Source organism: Oryctolagus cuniculus, chromosome 1, assembly GCF_051225735.1.
Source record: "Oryctolagus cuniculus isolate XC-2025 breed Fujian yellow rabbit chromosome 1, ASM5122573v1, whole genome shotgun sequence".
In the NCBI taxonomy this organism is placed as follows: Eukaryota; Metazoa; Chordata; class Mammalia; order Lagomorpha; family Leporidae; genus Oryctolagus; species Oryctolagus cuniculus.
The window spans coordinates 3920512-3934172 of record NC_142867.1 but is presented as its reverse complement, the minus strand read 5'-3'; the positions used below and the strand labels follow the sequence as shown (position 1 = coordinate 3934172).

The 13661-nt window shown below is 51.0% G+C and overlaps 1 protein-coding gene across 38 annotated transcripts in view; it reads left to right on the top strand.

Annotated features, from left to right (window-relative positions):
• Positions 1–13661, top strand: part of PPP6R3 (protein phosphatase 6 regulatory subunit 3) — a 134734-nt gene that overhangs the window by 79588 nt on the left and 41485 nt on the right. For all 38 annotated transcript variants that reach the window (XM_070063713.2, XM_070063654.2, XM_070063400.2 and 35 more), the window contains 2 exons: positions 4430–4543; positions 12383–12512. In XM_070063713.2, coding sequence (XP_069919814.2) covers positions 4430–4543; positions 12383–12512 — 244 coding nt within the window. The remainder of the gene's footprint in view (positions 1–4429; positions 4544–12382; positions 12513–13661) is intronic.

Genomic DNA, 13661 nt, shown 5'->3' with positions numbered 1-13661 from the left:
ACACACAGACGTTTCTGTGCGGCCTGGAGATCTTGGGGTCTGCGAAGCAGAAAGCTGAGAAGCCACCAGGAGACGTGGTCGCTGCCTCCAGGGGTCCTTAGGGGGAACGGTCTTGGACGCGTGCTGATCGGATCCTTTCTGGTTGGCGATTCCTGTCAGACTTCGTGGGACTTGCCGTGTCTGCGGCTCACGCAGGCAGCCTGAGCAGTTAGGTCAGGATCGGCTGGAAGGCAGCTTGGGGAGGGAGCGTCCAGGTTGTCCAGGATCAGCTGGAAGGCAGCTTGGGGAGGGAGCGTCCAGGTTGTCCAGGTTGGCATTTTCAGAAAGGACCTCTCCTGTCAGCACTGGCATACGTTTGACCTGCCTCCAGACAGCTGAAAAGTGGCTTCAGTGGGGACGTCGGGCATTTCCCCCCGCGGCTGGACAGCTGGAAGGAGTGCCTGCGGTGCCTGCGGCCAGCATCGTTAAGACGCTGTCCTGCTTCAGTTTCCTGCTGTTGGAGGTTTTCCTAGGCCGGTCCTCTGTTCAGTCCTCCTGTGTTGCATTTCTTTTGCATCTTTTGGCTCACCTCCCTGTAAGGCCCGTTGATTAAAATAAAAGGTGTGTGTTTATTATTTCATTGGCCAGCGTGAGATAAGGAAGAAATTAGAGAAAAGATGCCCTGTTTGAGGCTCTGTTCCCGTGTCGCGCTGTGCTTTGCGCGTGTGTTAGGTGTTAGGAGTAGACGAGTCCTCTCAAGTAGCAAAACTAGGAGAGTCACTGGAGCCCCGCCTGCCTTGTTTGAGTTGTTCTTGGCATTGTGGCTTGGGCACTTCTTTTACGCCTACAAGAATTTCCCATTTAAATACTGACTGAATGTGAGGTTGAACGTTTAAAATGGCCATTTGAATCAGTTAAAAATGTTGATATCAGCAATTTCATATGGCCCACCATGGTGCTGTCTGGTTGAAATACAATGAAAGCTTCATGTATTTAAAAAGATATTTTTATAAAGTCTTAAGATGTATGCTTTTTTTAAAAAAAAGGTTTATTTATTTTGAAAGAGTTACACAGACAGTGAAGGAGAGGCAGAGAGAGAGAGAGAGGTCTTCCATCTGCCAACTCACTCCCCAGATTGCAATGGCCAGAGCTGCGCCAACCCAAAGCCAGGAGCTTCTTCTGGGTCTCCCACGCAGGTGCAGGGGCCCAAACACTTGGGCCAACCTCCGCTGCTTTCCCAGGCCACAGCAGACAGCTGGATCAGAAGTGGGCAGCCAGGACTCGAAGCAGCACCCACAGTGCCAGCCCTACAGTGTATGCTCTATACTTCACACATGTCTGGCCAGCTGGCTGCTGTTTGGAGTACTCATCAGCTGCACGTGGCTTCGCTGGGCTGTGGCAGGGTCAGCCTGGCCAGCAGACTCCTCTGCTGTGCGGTCTGAGTTGCTCACACCACCACAGCCTGTCATCCGTGCAACTTCATTTGAGTACCACTGTGACCTCATCACCAGAGCCTGAGTATGTGCCGCCAGCCCTCCCTCCCTGCTGCTCCCGTGGCCACCGGCTCCGCCAGCTTCTGATTAGAAAGGTCTGGCGGAACGTGTGTCTGATCAGACCCGTGTGGACTGCTTTCTTGCACACTGCGTAACAGCGGTTTTCCTGGCACTGCCTTTCTGAGTCATCCTGGGACGATTTGTGTACGGGAGGATGTGCATAGGTTACATGAAAGACTTGAGCATCCAGAGCCTGTGGGCTCTGAGGGGCACCAGAGCCCAAGCCCTGGCGATGCTGAGCGCGACTGAGCACTGAGCGCTGGCTTTGATGTGCAGCTGTGGCTCAGGCCGGGCTCGGGCACCTGCAGTTCCTGCAGTTCCATGTCTGGAGCTACATCTTTTTATAAGATTGATTTGTTTATTTATTTGTAGGTGGGGGGCTGGGAGAGAGATCCATCTTCCATCTGCTGGTTCACTCCTCAAGTGGCTGCAATGACCAGGCCAGAGCAGGAGGCTGGAGCTCCATCCCAGTCTCCCCAGGGTGCAGGATCCCAAGCACTCGGGCCATCTTCTGCTTTTCCCAGCTCCTTTAACAAGGGGCTGGATCAGAAGTAGAGCATGAGACGGCATCCTGGGCAGCGCGGTGCTATGCCACAACGCCCGTCCCGGGGATCTGCATCTTTAAACAATAGCTGGAATAAGTGACCGGGTGCATCCTGGTCCTGTGACGTCAGCAGATGCAGCCTCCGCTGCGGTAGCAGTGGGGAGAAGTAACAGGGAGCCAGTCCCGCCCAATGTCTGATGTGCTCCTGCCTGTGCTACGACTGACAAAATGAATTTAGCAAGTGTTCATTAACTGTAGTAGCATCTGTGAATATCTGACACAGGTATGTAGGATCTATATTTACATTGCAATAATATATTAAGCAGTATGGCAGTACTTTATAAAATGCAAGTCAACTGCTTAGCTGTATTATGTCAAACAGCCAACAGTTTGGGTACCACTATCCATGCAGGTGTCATGTAGGTAAATAGAAGTGTTGGCCAGCACTCAGGGAGAAGTTTGACAGGCGCTTAGCGATCGTGGGGAGAGTAGAGCCAGGCAGCCAACTGAAGTTTGCGTGCTGAACATTCGGCTTGAGAAGCAGTCCGAGTCTAAACTGAATTCCTTACATCTGCTAGCACTGGACATTTTTGAAGTTGGAAATTCCTTTAAGAATGTATTAGCATTGGACTTTGTGTCTCTTACTTCTTACACGAGTGAGCCAGTTAGTGTCTGAGAAGGCCATCTTTGCTACCCCTTGAACAGCAGGACTGAGCCGTTGTCCCAGACGCATGGGCAGGAGACGCAGCGGCTCCTGGGTGTTACTGACGGCCACACAGCATTTGGTGTGTGTTTGTTTTTTGTTTCTAGTTTGAAAGTGACTATTTTCTCTTGCTTGTAAATAAGCATTTCTTAAATTTCAACAATGTGAAAACATTCCTTTATCTGGTTTGATAAGCTCAGCCTTTTTTTTTAAGATTTATTTATTTATTTGAAAGAATTACACAGAGAGAGAAGGAGAGGCAGAGAGAGGTCCTCCATCTGCTGGTTCACTCCCCAAATGGCCGCATCGGCCAGAGCTGCGCTGATCCGAAGCCAGGAGCCAGGAACTTCCTCCAGGTCTCCCAGGCGGGCGCAGGGGCCCAAGCACCTGGGCCATCCTCCACTGCTCTCCCAGGCCAGGCCACAGCAGAGAGCTGGATTGGAAGAGGAGCAGCCAGGACTGGAACTGGCACCCATATGGGATGCCGGTGCTGCCCGCGGCGGCCTTTCAGCTCTGCCACAGCGCCAGCCCCAAGCTCAGTCTTTTGGTTTGTTATTTCTTCTGTATGTGCTGATGTTGGCATGTTTAGGTAAGACTCAGAATATAGCACAGCTGCTGTTGATTCTTGATAGCCAAATTTGTATTTGTTGTGTTACTGCCTCGTTTTATCCGTCAGTAGAAGGCTTTCATAGATCCAGGGACCTCCCGTGTGCAGAGGTGGAATGGCTGGGGCCTCTGGTAGCTGCTACCTGTAGGCACGGGAGGTGTGAGTGGCTGCTCGGCGCTGCCTGAGGAACACATGCATTTCCTGTAGGAGGCAGGACACAGTCGCATAGACAGCTGTTGTGTTGTGATTGACGTTTCCGTGCTACCTGGGAGCACCTGAAAACCACTTCCTGTGGGGGATTCTGTGAGGTTCGATTAGATACCAGTCCTCACTTGCTTGTCCTGTGTGCTGCCCGGGCCTGGTGAGCAGTGGTCAGCGGAGGTCATCCAGCACAGGGAGCTGACTTGTCCCTGGAGATGGTGAGCAGCCGGGGCCAGTCCAGTAGCGTGTCACGTTGTGAGGATTCCATTTCTTCATTTACCTGGATTCAGAAGATTACTGAGATCTCAAGAACCTGAGCTTGCCCGTGAGCACTGCCACCTAGATGAACAGATGACCCTGTGTTTTCCACATGTGTGCGAGGCTGGGAACGGGAGAGCCTGCCAGGGGCACCTTCCGGGCAACTGCTCCGTCAGATCAGTGCATTGCTGCTAGGACGGGTTATTTACCAAATTTTATTTGTGGAGTGAAAAGTGCAACAACTGATGTCCTTTTTTGATACGTGGTTTAGAGCTTTGTTAATTACACATTCATGTCTTTGTGGGAAACTTTATGAGTCTCAGTTGGGTTCTTTGGTAGAGTGAAGGATTGTGTCTTCTGACTGCCTGTGGTGCTGCCGCCACCACACCACCGTGGTCTTGAGTAGAGGGTGACTTTCTTTGTTAAATAAATGTAGGAAAATGAAGTATTAAGTAAAGCAAGCATGTCCAGGCGTGGTTGAATGCTTATGTAATGCGTAATTCTTGTGCCATGATCTTTTTCTGAAGTCTTTGGTATTAAATGACGTTGCAGTTAGCACTAAACCGTTGGTTTTTCTTCCCTAGGCAAGAAATCATAGAGCAGCTTCTATCAAATATTTTCCACAAGGAGAAAAATGAATCAGCCATAGTCAGTGCAATCCAGATCTTGCTGACGTTACTTGAGACACGGCGACCAACGTAAGCTTTCCTTAAATTTTACCGGATGAACCATGTTGTTTTGCTTTTAGCTTATTTCAAAGCCAGTGGTTGGGGCCAGCCTTGTGGTGCATCAGGCTAAACCTGTTTGTGGTGCCAGAATCCCATCATCAGAGTGTAGGTTCTGAGTCCTGGTTGCTCTGCTTCTGATCCAGTTGCCTGCTAATGTGCCTGAGAAGGCACTGAATGATGGGTCAAGTACGTGGTCCCCATCACCCACGTGGGGGACCTGGGAGAGGTTCCTAGCTTCACCCTGGCCATCTCAGGGAGTGAGCAAGTGGGTGGAGGCTCGCTCTTGCTCGCTCTCTTCCCTTCCCTTCCTCTCTCTATGTAGTCTGACTTTCAAATAAATAGGTTTTTTTTTCTTTTTTCTTTTTTTTTTTTTTTTTTTGACAGGCAGAGTGGACAGTGAGAGAGAGACAGAGAGAAAGGTCTTCCTTTTTTGCCATTGGTTCACCCTCCAATGGCCGCCGCGGCCGGTGCACCGCGCTGATCCAATGGCAGGAGCCAGGTGCTTCTCCTGGTCTCCCATGGGGTGCAGGGCCCAAGCACCTGGGCCATCCTCCACTGCACTCCCAGGCCACAGCAGAGAGCTGGCCTGGAAGAGGGGCAACCGGGACAGAATCTGGCGCCCTGACCAGGACTAGAACCTGGGGTGCCGGCACCACAAGGCAGAGGATTAGCCTAGTGAGCCGCGGCGCCGGCTCAAATAAAGTTTTTAAAAATGAGTAGTGATATTAAAAGTGATTTGAAATAATAAGTCAGATGTTGAAAAAAATGGAATGAATTCCAGATTACTTTAACAGTGTTCAAAAAATGAGAAAAAGGCGAGTTAGAGTGTCAACAGCTTTTATGCTGGAGCAGCCAGGTACCTTCTCTTAGACATTGTTTTCATCTTGATAAAAGTAGAGTTCTGATTTTTTTTTAATGGGTATGGGAGGCTAACAGTGGGGTGTATGGTTTCCAGAGAACTGCAGAGGGCAAGGAGACACACACACACACACACACACACACACACACACACGCAGGCCCGGAGACAGGGGTTCATAGGCATGCACCTACACTCTTGTTTGTGAGAAACACTAGTGACAAGGCGAGAGACCAGACAAGGCCTTCTTGTGGTTTTGGCCAGGGGAAGGGAGAGGCGCGGCAGCCTTGGGGCAAGTGCATGGTTCCCTCCAGGGTCCTTCTTCCCTCTGAAGCCACCGAGAAAATGGCAGCCGTTAACCCTGAAGATGCAGGTGATGACTGTTTGCAGTAGGAGGAGCAGATCAGAAAAAAACAAAAGTAAATAGAACCTTCTATCCTGAGAGAGGCAAAAAGACATTCTGGGCCCAGGCCGTTAGGGAGTCCTTATCGCTGGAGTAAGGACAGGGCTACTGAGAAAGCCCCACCCCTCAGACCCAGGGGCACTTTGCCACCTAAGAGTGAGGCTGAGCAAGGCAACAGAGCTTCCCCGCACCCTCCAGGCTCCCAGGCACCCAGGAACGAGTGGCCACAGCTTGTTGATGCAGGAAGGACTGGTGTGTGGAAGGGTGGAGCCTCCCAGGGCCCAGCAGCAGGTTGAAAGGGAAGACCGCCAGCTGGGAGTGGACACATAGTGAGAGGGTGGGTGAAGTCGACGTCGTCAGTGACCGCTCAGACCTGGGCCAGAGCTTGTGAGGAGGTCGACTGCTGCCCCTGCCTGGAATCCTGCAGGAGGAGGGCAGCGTCCTTCCTTACATTCGTACTGCTTACATCTGTTCTGCTGTCCTACACAAGATGGCGAGAACAAGCAGTAAATGAAACTGGACCCCAGCACGTTAGAACTATCAGAGGGGATGCAATATAAGTATGATTCACACGTTAAAGACTTGTGGCATAGTGGTAAAGTCACCGCCGGCAGTGCCAGAATCCCATATGGGCCCAGGTTTGAGACCCGGCTGCCCCACTTCTGATCCAGCTCTCTGCTATGGCCTAGGAAAGCAGTAGAAGATGGCCTGAGTGCTTGGGCCCTGCACCCACATGGGAGACCCGGAGGAAGCTCCTGGGTCCTGGCTTCGGATCATTACAGCTCTGGCCATTGCTGCCATCTGGGGAGTGAACCAGCAGATGGAAGACCTCTCTCTCTCTCTCTCTCTCTCTCTCTCTCTCTCTCTCTGCCTCTGCCTCTGCCTCTGCCTCTGCCTCTGCCTCTGCCTGTCTGCAACTCTGCCTTTCAAATAAATAAATTTATAAAAAAAAGATTTGTGAAAAAAGTAGACAAAATGTGAACAGATGGCAAAATGATGAAGATAATATGGAGCTGCTAGAAATGAAGCCCACAGCAGCAGGATGAAGATGCCTTCAGTCGTACTGGGAAACGGGGACGGGGCTGAGTAGAGGAGCGCCATCGGACGTTGACGTGGGGCCGGTGTCGTGGCACAGCCAGTTAAACTGCGCTGCTGGTATCTCATTGAGTGCCAGTTTGTTCCAACTGCTCCCCCCTCCACACCTTTTTTTTAAAAGATTTTATTTATATTTGAGAGGTAAAGTCAGAGGGGGAGAGAGGTCTTCCATCTGCTGATTCATTCCCCAGATGGCAGCAATGACGAGAGCTAAACCAATCCAAAGCCAGGAGCCAGGAGCTTCCTCTGGGTCTCCCACGTGGGTGCAGGGGCCCAAGCACTTGGGCCATCTTCTGATGCTTTCCCAGGCCACAGCAGAGAGCTGGATGGGAAGAAGAGCAGCTGGTACACAAACTGGCAGAGGCTTAGCCCACTGAGGCACAGTGCCAGCCCCTGCTCCACTTCTGATCAAGCTCCCTGTGAATTCACCTGGGAGGGCACCATACAGTAGCACGAGTACCTGGGCCCCTGCCACCCACAGGGGAAACCTGGCTGGAGTTAGGCTCCTGGCGTCAGCCTGACCCAGCCCAGCTGTTATGGCCAGTTTGTGAGGGTAAACCAGCCGATGGAGGATCTCTCAATAAATCTTTTATTTATTTTAAAAACATATTTTAAGTTAACCATAACAATGATTCCCAAAAGACATTTGCTTGTAAGCTTGAGAGGGTCTAAAAGTAGTGGTGCAGCTCTAGATCAAGTACAAGTGCTCACATACTGGTTCCTGATGCTGTGCTCCAGTCAGAGAGTCAGAACTCCTTGCAGAAACAGCTGGTTCTGCGAGTCCCCGACCTTCTACGGTGCCTTCAGGGCCTCGGCGCTGCAGGCTGAGCCTCTGCCTTTGATCTTTCTTTATGCTGATGCATCCTGAGGGCAGAGATGACGGCTCCAGAGCTTCGCCCGTCACCCGTCACCCGCGTGGGAGACCTGGATGGAGTGCAGGCTCCCGGCTTTGTCCTCGCCAGCCCTGGCCGGTAAGGGGGTGAACCAGTGGCTGGAAGAGGTCTCTCTCTGTGTAGTCTGCCTTTCAAGTAGATGGAAATAGAACATAGAGGTAGAAATAGGTGATAGAAAGGATGGTCAAGAGCCCGAGTAATGACATCTGTCCACAGGCACACTGGGACTTCTGGTGGCCAAAGCGAGTAATTTGCATAACAAATGAGGCAGTGTTACATCATAACTAGGTTATGAAATGGATTCATCAGTCCACACTGATATAAATGGTTGTTGGATGAATGAGTGGAAAGAGAGAACTCTCCTAAGTGCTTAGAAAGAGACAAATCCTCAAGGAGGCAGGGTCAGCGCCCCTTTGTTCCATGTGGACTGTGCTCAGGGATTGCATTCTGCAGAGTACTGTGAAAAAGCATGCAGAGTGACTTCACGTGGAGAAAGCTGACAGTGTCCCATATGGGCGCCGGGTTCTGTCCGGTTGCTCCTCTTACAGTCCAGCTCTCTGCTGTGGCCCAGGAGGGCACTGGAGGATGGCCCAAGTCCTTGGGCCCTGCACCTGCATGGGAGACCAGGAAGATGCACCTGGCTTCGGATCGGCGCAGCGCCAGCCGTAGCAGCCATTTGGGGAATGAACCAACAGAAGGGAGGGAGACCTTTCTCTCTGTCTGTCTCTCATTGTCTATGACTCTACCTGTCCAAAAAAAAAAAAAAAAACAAAAAAAACTATATCAGCACACTCATGGGGAAAATCATGGGGTCATTTTACTGATTTCCATTATGACAAAGTCTTTCATCAAATTAGTAATAGAGAGGAACTTGAAAACGTATAAAGACTTTTTTAAAGAGTCATTGACATAGTAGGCCAAGCCGCTGCCTGTGGCAGCAGCAACATCCCAAATGAGTACCAGTTTGTGTCCTGGCTGCTCCTCTTCTGATCTGACTTCCTGCTGATGCATCCGGGAAAGCCCAAGTACTTGGGGCCTTGCACTCACATGGGAGACACAGAAGAAGCTCTTTGGCTCCTGGCTTTGGACAGCTCAGCCCCATTCGCTGTGGCATTTGGGGAATGAAAAAGTGAATGGAAGACCTTTCTCTCTGTTTCTCCCTCTGAGACTTTACCTCTCAAAGACATAAATAAAAACCTTTTTAAAAAAGTAGTCATTGTAACATCATTCATAATGTCTGAAGACAAAACTGGGGTATCCTAATCTCAGGGAACATGGCTGGCCACCCCCCCCCCCACTTCTGTTCACTGTCATGCTGGGAGATCTAGCCAGTGTCAGCACAGCAGGAATGGGCCCGGGGGAGGACACCACGCTGCATCTGTTCAGGGCGGTCAGGACTGCCTCTCGGCAGATCTGAAGAATGTGCAGGTAGTAAGTTAGCAAGGTGGCGGGATACAAAGTCAGTGTTAAAGATTAAATGCAGCTGGGGCCGACGCTGTGGCGCAGTGGTTAATCCTCCACCTGTGGCACCAGCATCCCATATGGGTGCCAATTCTAGTCCTGGCTGCTCCACTTCCAATCCAGCTCTCTGCTGTGGCCTGGGAAAGCAGTACAAGATGGCCCAAATGCTTGGGCCCCTGCACCCACGTGGGAGGACCTGGAGGAAGCTCCTGGCTCCTGGGTTCAGGTCGGAGCGGCTCCAGCCATTGTGGCCATCTGGGGAGTGAACCGACGGAAGGAAGACCTCTCTGTCTCTCCCTCTCACTGTCTGTAACTCTCCCTCTCAAGTAAAAAAGAGAAATTAAATGCAGCTCAGTGGAGGAAAGATGCTGTATGCAGAAGTTGGACAAGCAATGTGTATGTTGCAGATTATGCAGAAATTAGCTCGAATCACGGAACTAAATGCAAAATCAAAAACTAAAAGTTCTAGAAGAAAACAGAAAATTTTGATCCAGGTTAGAAAAATATTTCTTAGATAAATTGCAAACATTTCATCTGTTTTTAAAAAGTTGACAGGCAGGCCGGCGCCGCGGCTCACTAGGCTAATCCTCCGCCTTGCGGTGCCGGCACACCAGGTTCTAGTCCCGGTCAGGGCGCCGGATTCTGTCCCGGTTGCCCCTCTTCCAGGCCAGCTCTCTGCTGTGGCCCGGGAGTGCAGTGGAGGATGGCCCGAGTACTTGGGTCCTGCACCCCATGGGAGACCAGGATAAGCACCTGGCTCCTGGCTCCTGCCGTCAGATCAACGCGGTGCGCTGGCCGCAGCGCGCCGGCCGCGGTGGCCATTGGAGGGTGAACCAACAGCAAAGGGAGACCTTTCTCTCTGTCTCTCTGTCTCACTGTCCACTCTGCCTGTCAAAAAACAAACAAACAAACAAAAAAAACAGCCTACAGATAGAAAACATTTATAAAGCACATGTTTAATAAAGGATTTAACATATATAAAGAGCACTTAAAATTTAGTAAGAAAACAACCTAAATTTAAGGTCAAAATATTTGAGCAGAGAATTAAAGAATAGTACATACATATCAAGTAAATACATGAAAAAATGGTCATCATTGTTTGTTATTAATAAATTACAAGTTTAAAAGCACATTAAAATCAAGATACTACTTTTGGACAACGTGTGTTTCCTATGTCTGTTAAGCAGATTACCACAGATGCTGTGACGTAAAACAGCTATAGTTTGTTCTCTTACGTGTCTGAATACCAGAAGTCCAGAGCGGGGTGTTGGCAGGCCGCAGGGCCCCAGAAGTGAGTCGGTCTCGGCTCTTCCGGCCTCCAGTGGCTGCTGGCGCTCCTTGGTCATGGATGTCTCTGCCTCATCTGCACCTGGCCTCCTCAAATGTGTGCCACTGTCTTACAGGGACCCTTGCAACACTTAGTGCCCACTGGGTGATCCAGGGGAATCTTCCATCTCAAAGTCTCTAATCATAGTTACAAATAAGGTGGCGCTCAGGCTGTGGGGGTTAGGACGTGGACAGTCCACCCCCTTGCTGAACTAAGCAAAGTGTGCCGTGCCCAGTTGGTGATGCCTACCTGCTGGACACAGCCCACGTTGCCCTTGGGAACATGAAGTCATACAGCCTCTTAGGAAAAACATGCGTTGTCAGTTTCTTATGAACAGTTAACATACTAACCAGCAGTCTTAGCATTTACTTAAGTGAAATAGAATCTGTGCCTCACAAAAGCTCATAATTGCCCCCAAACAGCAAACAACCAAACACCTTGAGCGGCTGGCTGGAGACCGGCACCTGTGTGCAGTAGCCTGCTGCCTGGCTGATACCTCAGACACCTGCCACCCGTGCCTTCCAGACAGCATTCTGAGTGCCATAACTCTCACTGGAATAGCGACACCGTTCTTGGCTTCGATTTGGCAAATTGTTATGCTAAGGATTTCTTAGAAGATCAAATAAAATATAAATGAGTCATTAAGAAATTTTAATGTGGGTTTAATTGAGTTATTTAAACACACTTGGTCTAGAATCATGACCAAGAAATTGACTTGATCACATAGAGGGGGAAATATGCAGGTACTCGTTTTACTTTGTTTTTTAAACACAGAAGTAAATTTCCATATGAATTTCAAGAAGAAACGTATGCCAGTGTTCATAGACCTGTGGAATTACGAGGAACTTAATAGCATGGCTCTAGGCAGAAACTTAAAAAAAAAAAAAAACCACTTTGTGTTAAACTCCCTGCCCTTTTTCCTGTACACATTGATCTCCCTTGTCCTGTAGCGGAGTTCTGGGTGATGTCACAGGTCGGAAGTCGCTTGCGCGTGAGTCCCAGCAGTAACTGCGTGGTGGGTGTTTGCTGTCTGCGCGCACCCTTTCCTTTGCCTGCATTGCTGTGGTCCTCCCCGCGTGTGCAGGAGGGATCCCCGTCGTCCACAGTGGGGCAGATCACTGGCAGTGGAGCCTGGTGTGGGCTCAGGCAGTCTTGCTCCAGCAGCTGTGCTGGCAACCGCTGGCTTGCACTGCTGTGGAGGCAACACAGCACCTAGGTTGGCGTGGATTTGAATTCGTTCATTTTTGGACCTCTCCCCAAATGTCCTTAATCCCCTTCTGCGCTCTCCTCTCCCCGCGTGGGGAACCTCTGATTGAGCTGGAGGAGTCTCGTTCTACCTCAACTCGGTTTCCTGTTGGGAGTCTAGATTATTATATAGAAGAATAACTTAAGCCTTTTAAATAGGAAACAGTGTTGATTATCCAAGAAAAACTGGAACAAGTACAAACCTGTTAATTGTTAGCATCCCGGGTCCCCAGCCGGCGTGTGCCCTGCGAGTTGGGAGTCAGGTCTCCTTTTTGCTTTGCAGGTTCTGTCTGGTTAGACCCTGGTTGTCGTTCTGAGTGTTGTGGGTAGTTGGTTTCAGAGCTGGGGGCAGATGTCCGTTTTGGCTTTATCACACCTGCTTCTGGTTTGTAGGATGTGTAACCCTTTTTTTCCTAGCAGGAACGGTGAGATAGTCATTTTCAGTGAAGTAGTCATTGTTGATATGGAACACTGGGAGTGCCTTGTTCTGAAATCATAATGCCTTGAGATGGCTTTGCTTCGTTTCCAGGTTCGAAGGCCACGTGGAGATGTGTCCGCCGGGCATGAGTCACTCCGCTTGTTTGGTGAACAAGAGTGTGCTGGAGGCCATCAGAGGGAGACTCGCGTCTTTTCACGAACTCCTGCTCGAGCCACCCAAGGTAGGTGCGCTTCCTGAAGCGTGTGACTGGCCTGAAACTCGGTTTAAGCCCCCATCCGCTCACTGGACGTGTGAGAAGCCTGGAGTGGCCGCACTGGCTGTGAGCAGCTTGCACCGCGTACGCGAGAAGGTGTGCTGCCCGCGGTTTTACTGTTTCTGACCTCGTTTCTGATGGCCTGTTTGTCTCTGTTGCATAGTCTGAACTGGTGAATGGGGTAGAGTCGCAGCGGGTATTTCTCACGAGACTCAGCTCTGTCTGAATCCTCGGGTGCTTGTGCACGCGCTGTGCAGTGAGGGGTCTCCTGCTTCACACGGCTCGTTTTTCATCTTGAGGTGACGTTGACCTGGGAGCTGGTCTTTGGAACTGCAGTCCCCAGCCTGGGCAGCTGCGGCGTGAAGTTCACGTGTGCAGAAGCGAGGCCTGTGCCGTGGGTGTGGGCTGTCGGCCGCTCGCCACGTGCTCACGTAGGCGCCTGCTTGCTTAGTGCAGACCGCAGCGGGGGCTGTCGGCAGCCCCTGGGGGTGTGCTTCCCCCGCACCCCGCCTTCCTGCTTTGGCGCAGAGGTTTAGATTCGGGTCCAAGACACTTCGCCGAGTCCGAGCTGGAAGGCCTGGTTCTGGACAGTTCTGTTCCCAGCACCAGTTCTCACACAGTCCCTGTCCCCTCTGCCTTCTTGTTGGTTGCTGGGCTGCCTAGTGTGTGTGTCCGGTGATTGAAGATTTAGTATACTGTGTTACCATTTGAGAAAAGGAAGGGCCTCGCCCAGGTCTGGTTCAGCTTCCAGATTGACTTTGAAGGGACCTGATGACATCACGGTCCCACCTCTGCGCTCAGAGCGCGTGTCTCCAGCTGGGCCTGTTCATTTCCGTTCAGCCTGGGCTGCATGTAGTCATCTTCTGGAAGGCCCCTCTGGTGGTGGGAACAGGGACGTCACTGGTACCCTTCATGCCAGCCTTGGGGAGAACAGGAGGGTGAGAAACTGACGAGAAAGGATTTATGAGAAAATCAAGAGTAAAACGAGGGAGATCTGGGAGAGGAAGGTGTGCGAGCAAGGCCCCGCCCTGCCTCTGCCGAGCTGGCCGAGCAGGGCACCCGTGGACGAGGAAGCTGGTGTCTCGTTTGGACCTCTCTCCCAGGAGTGAGCGAGCG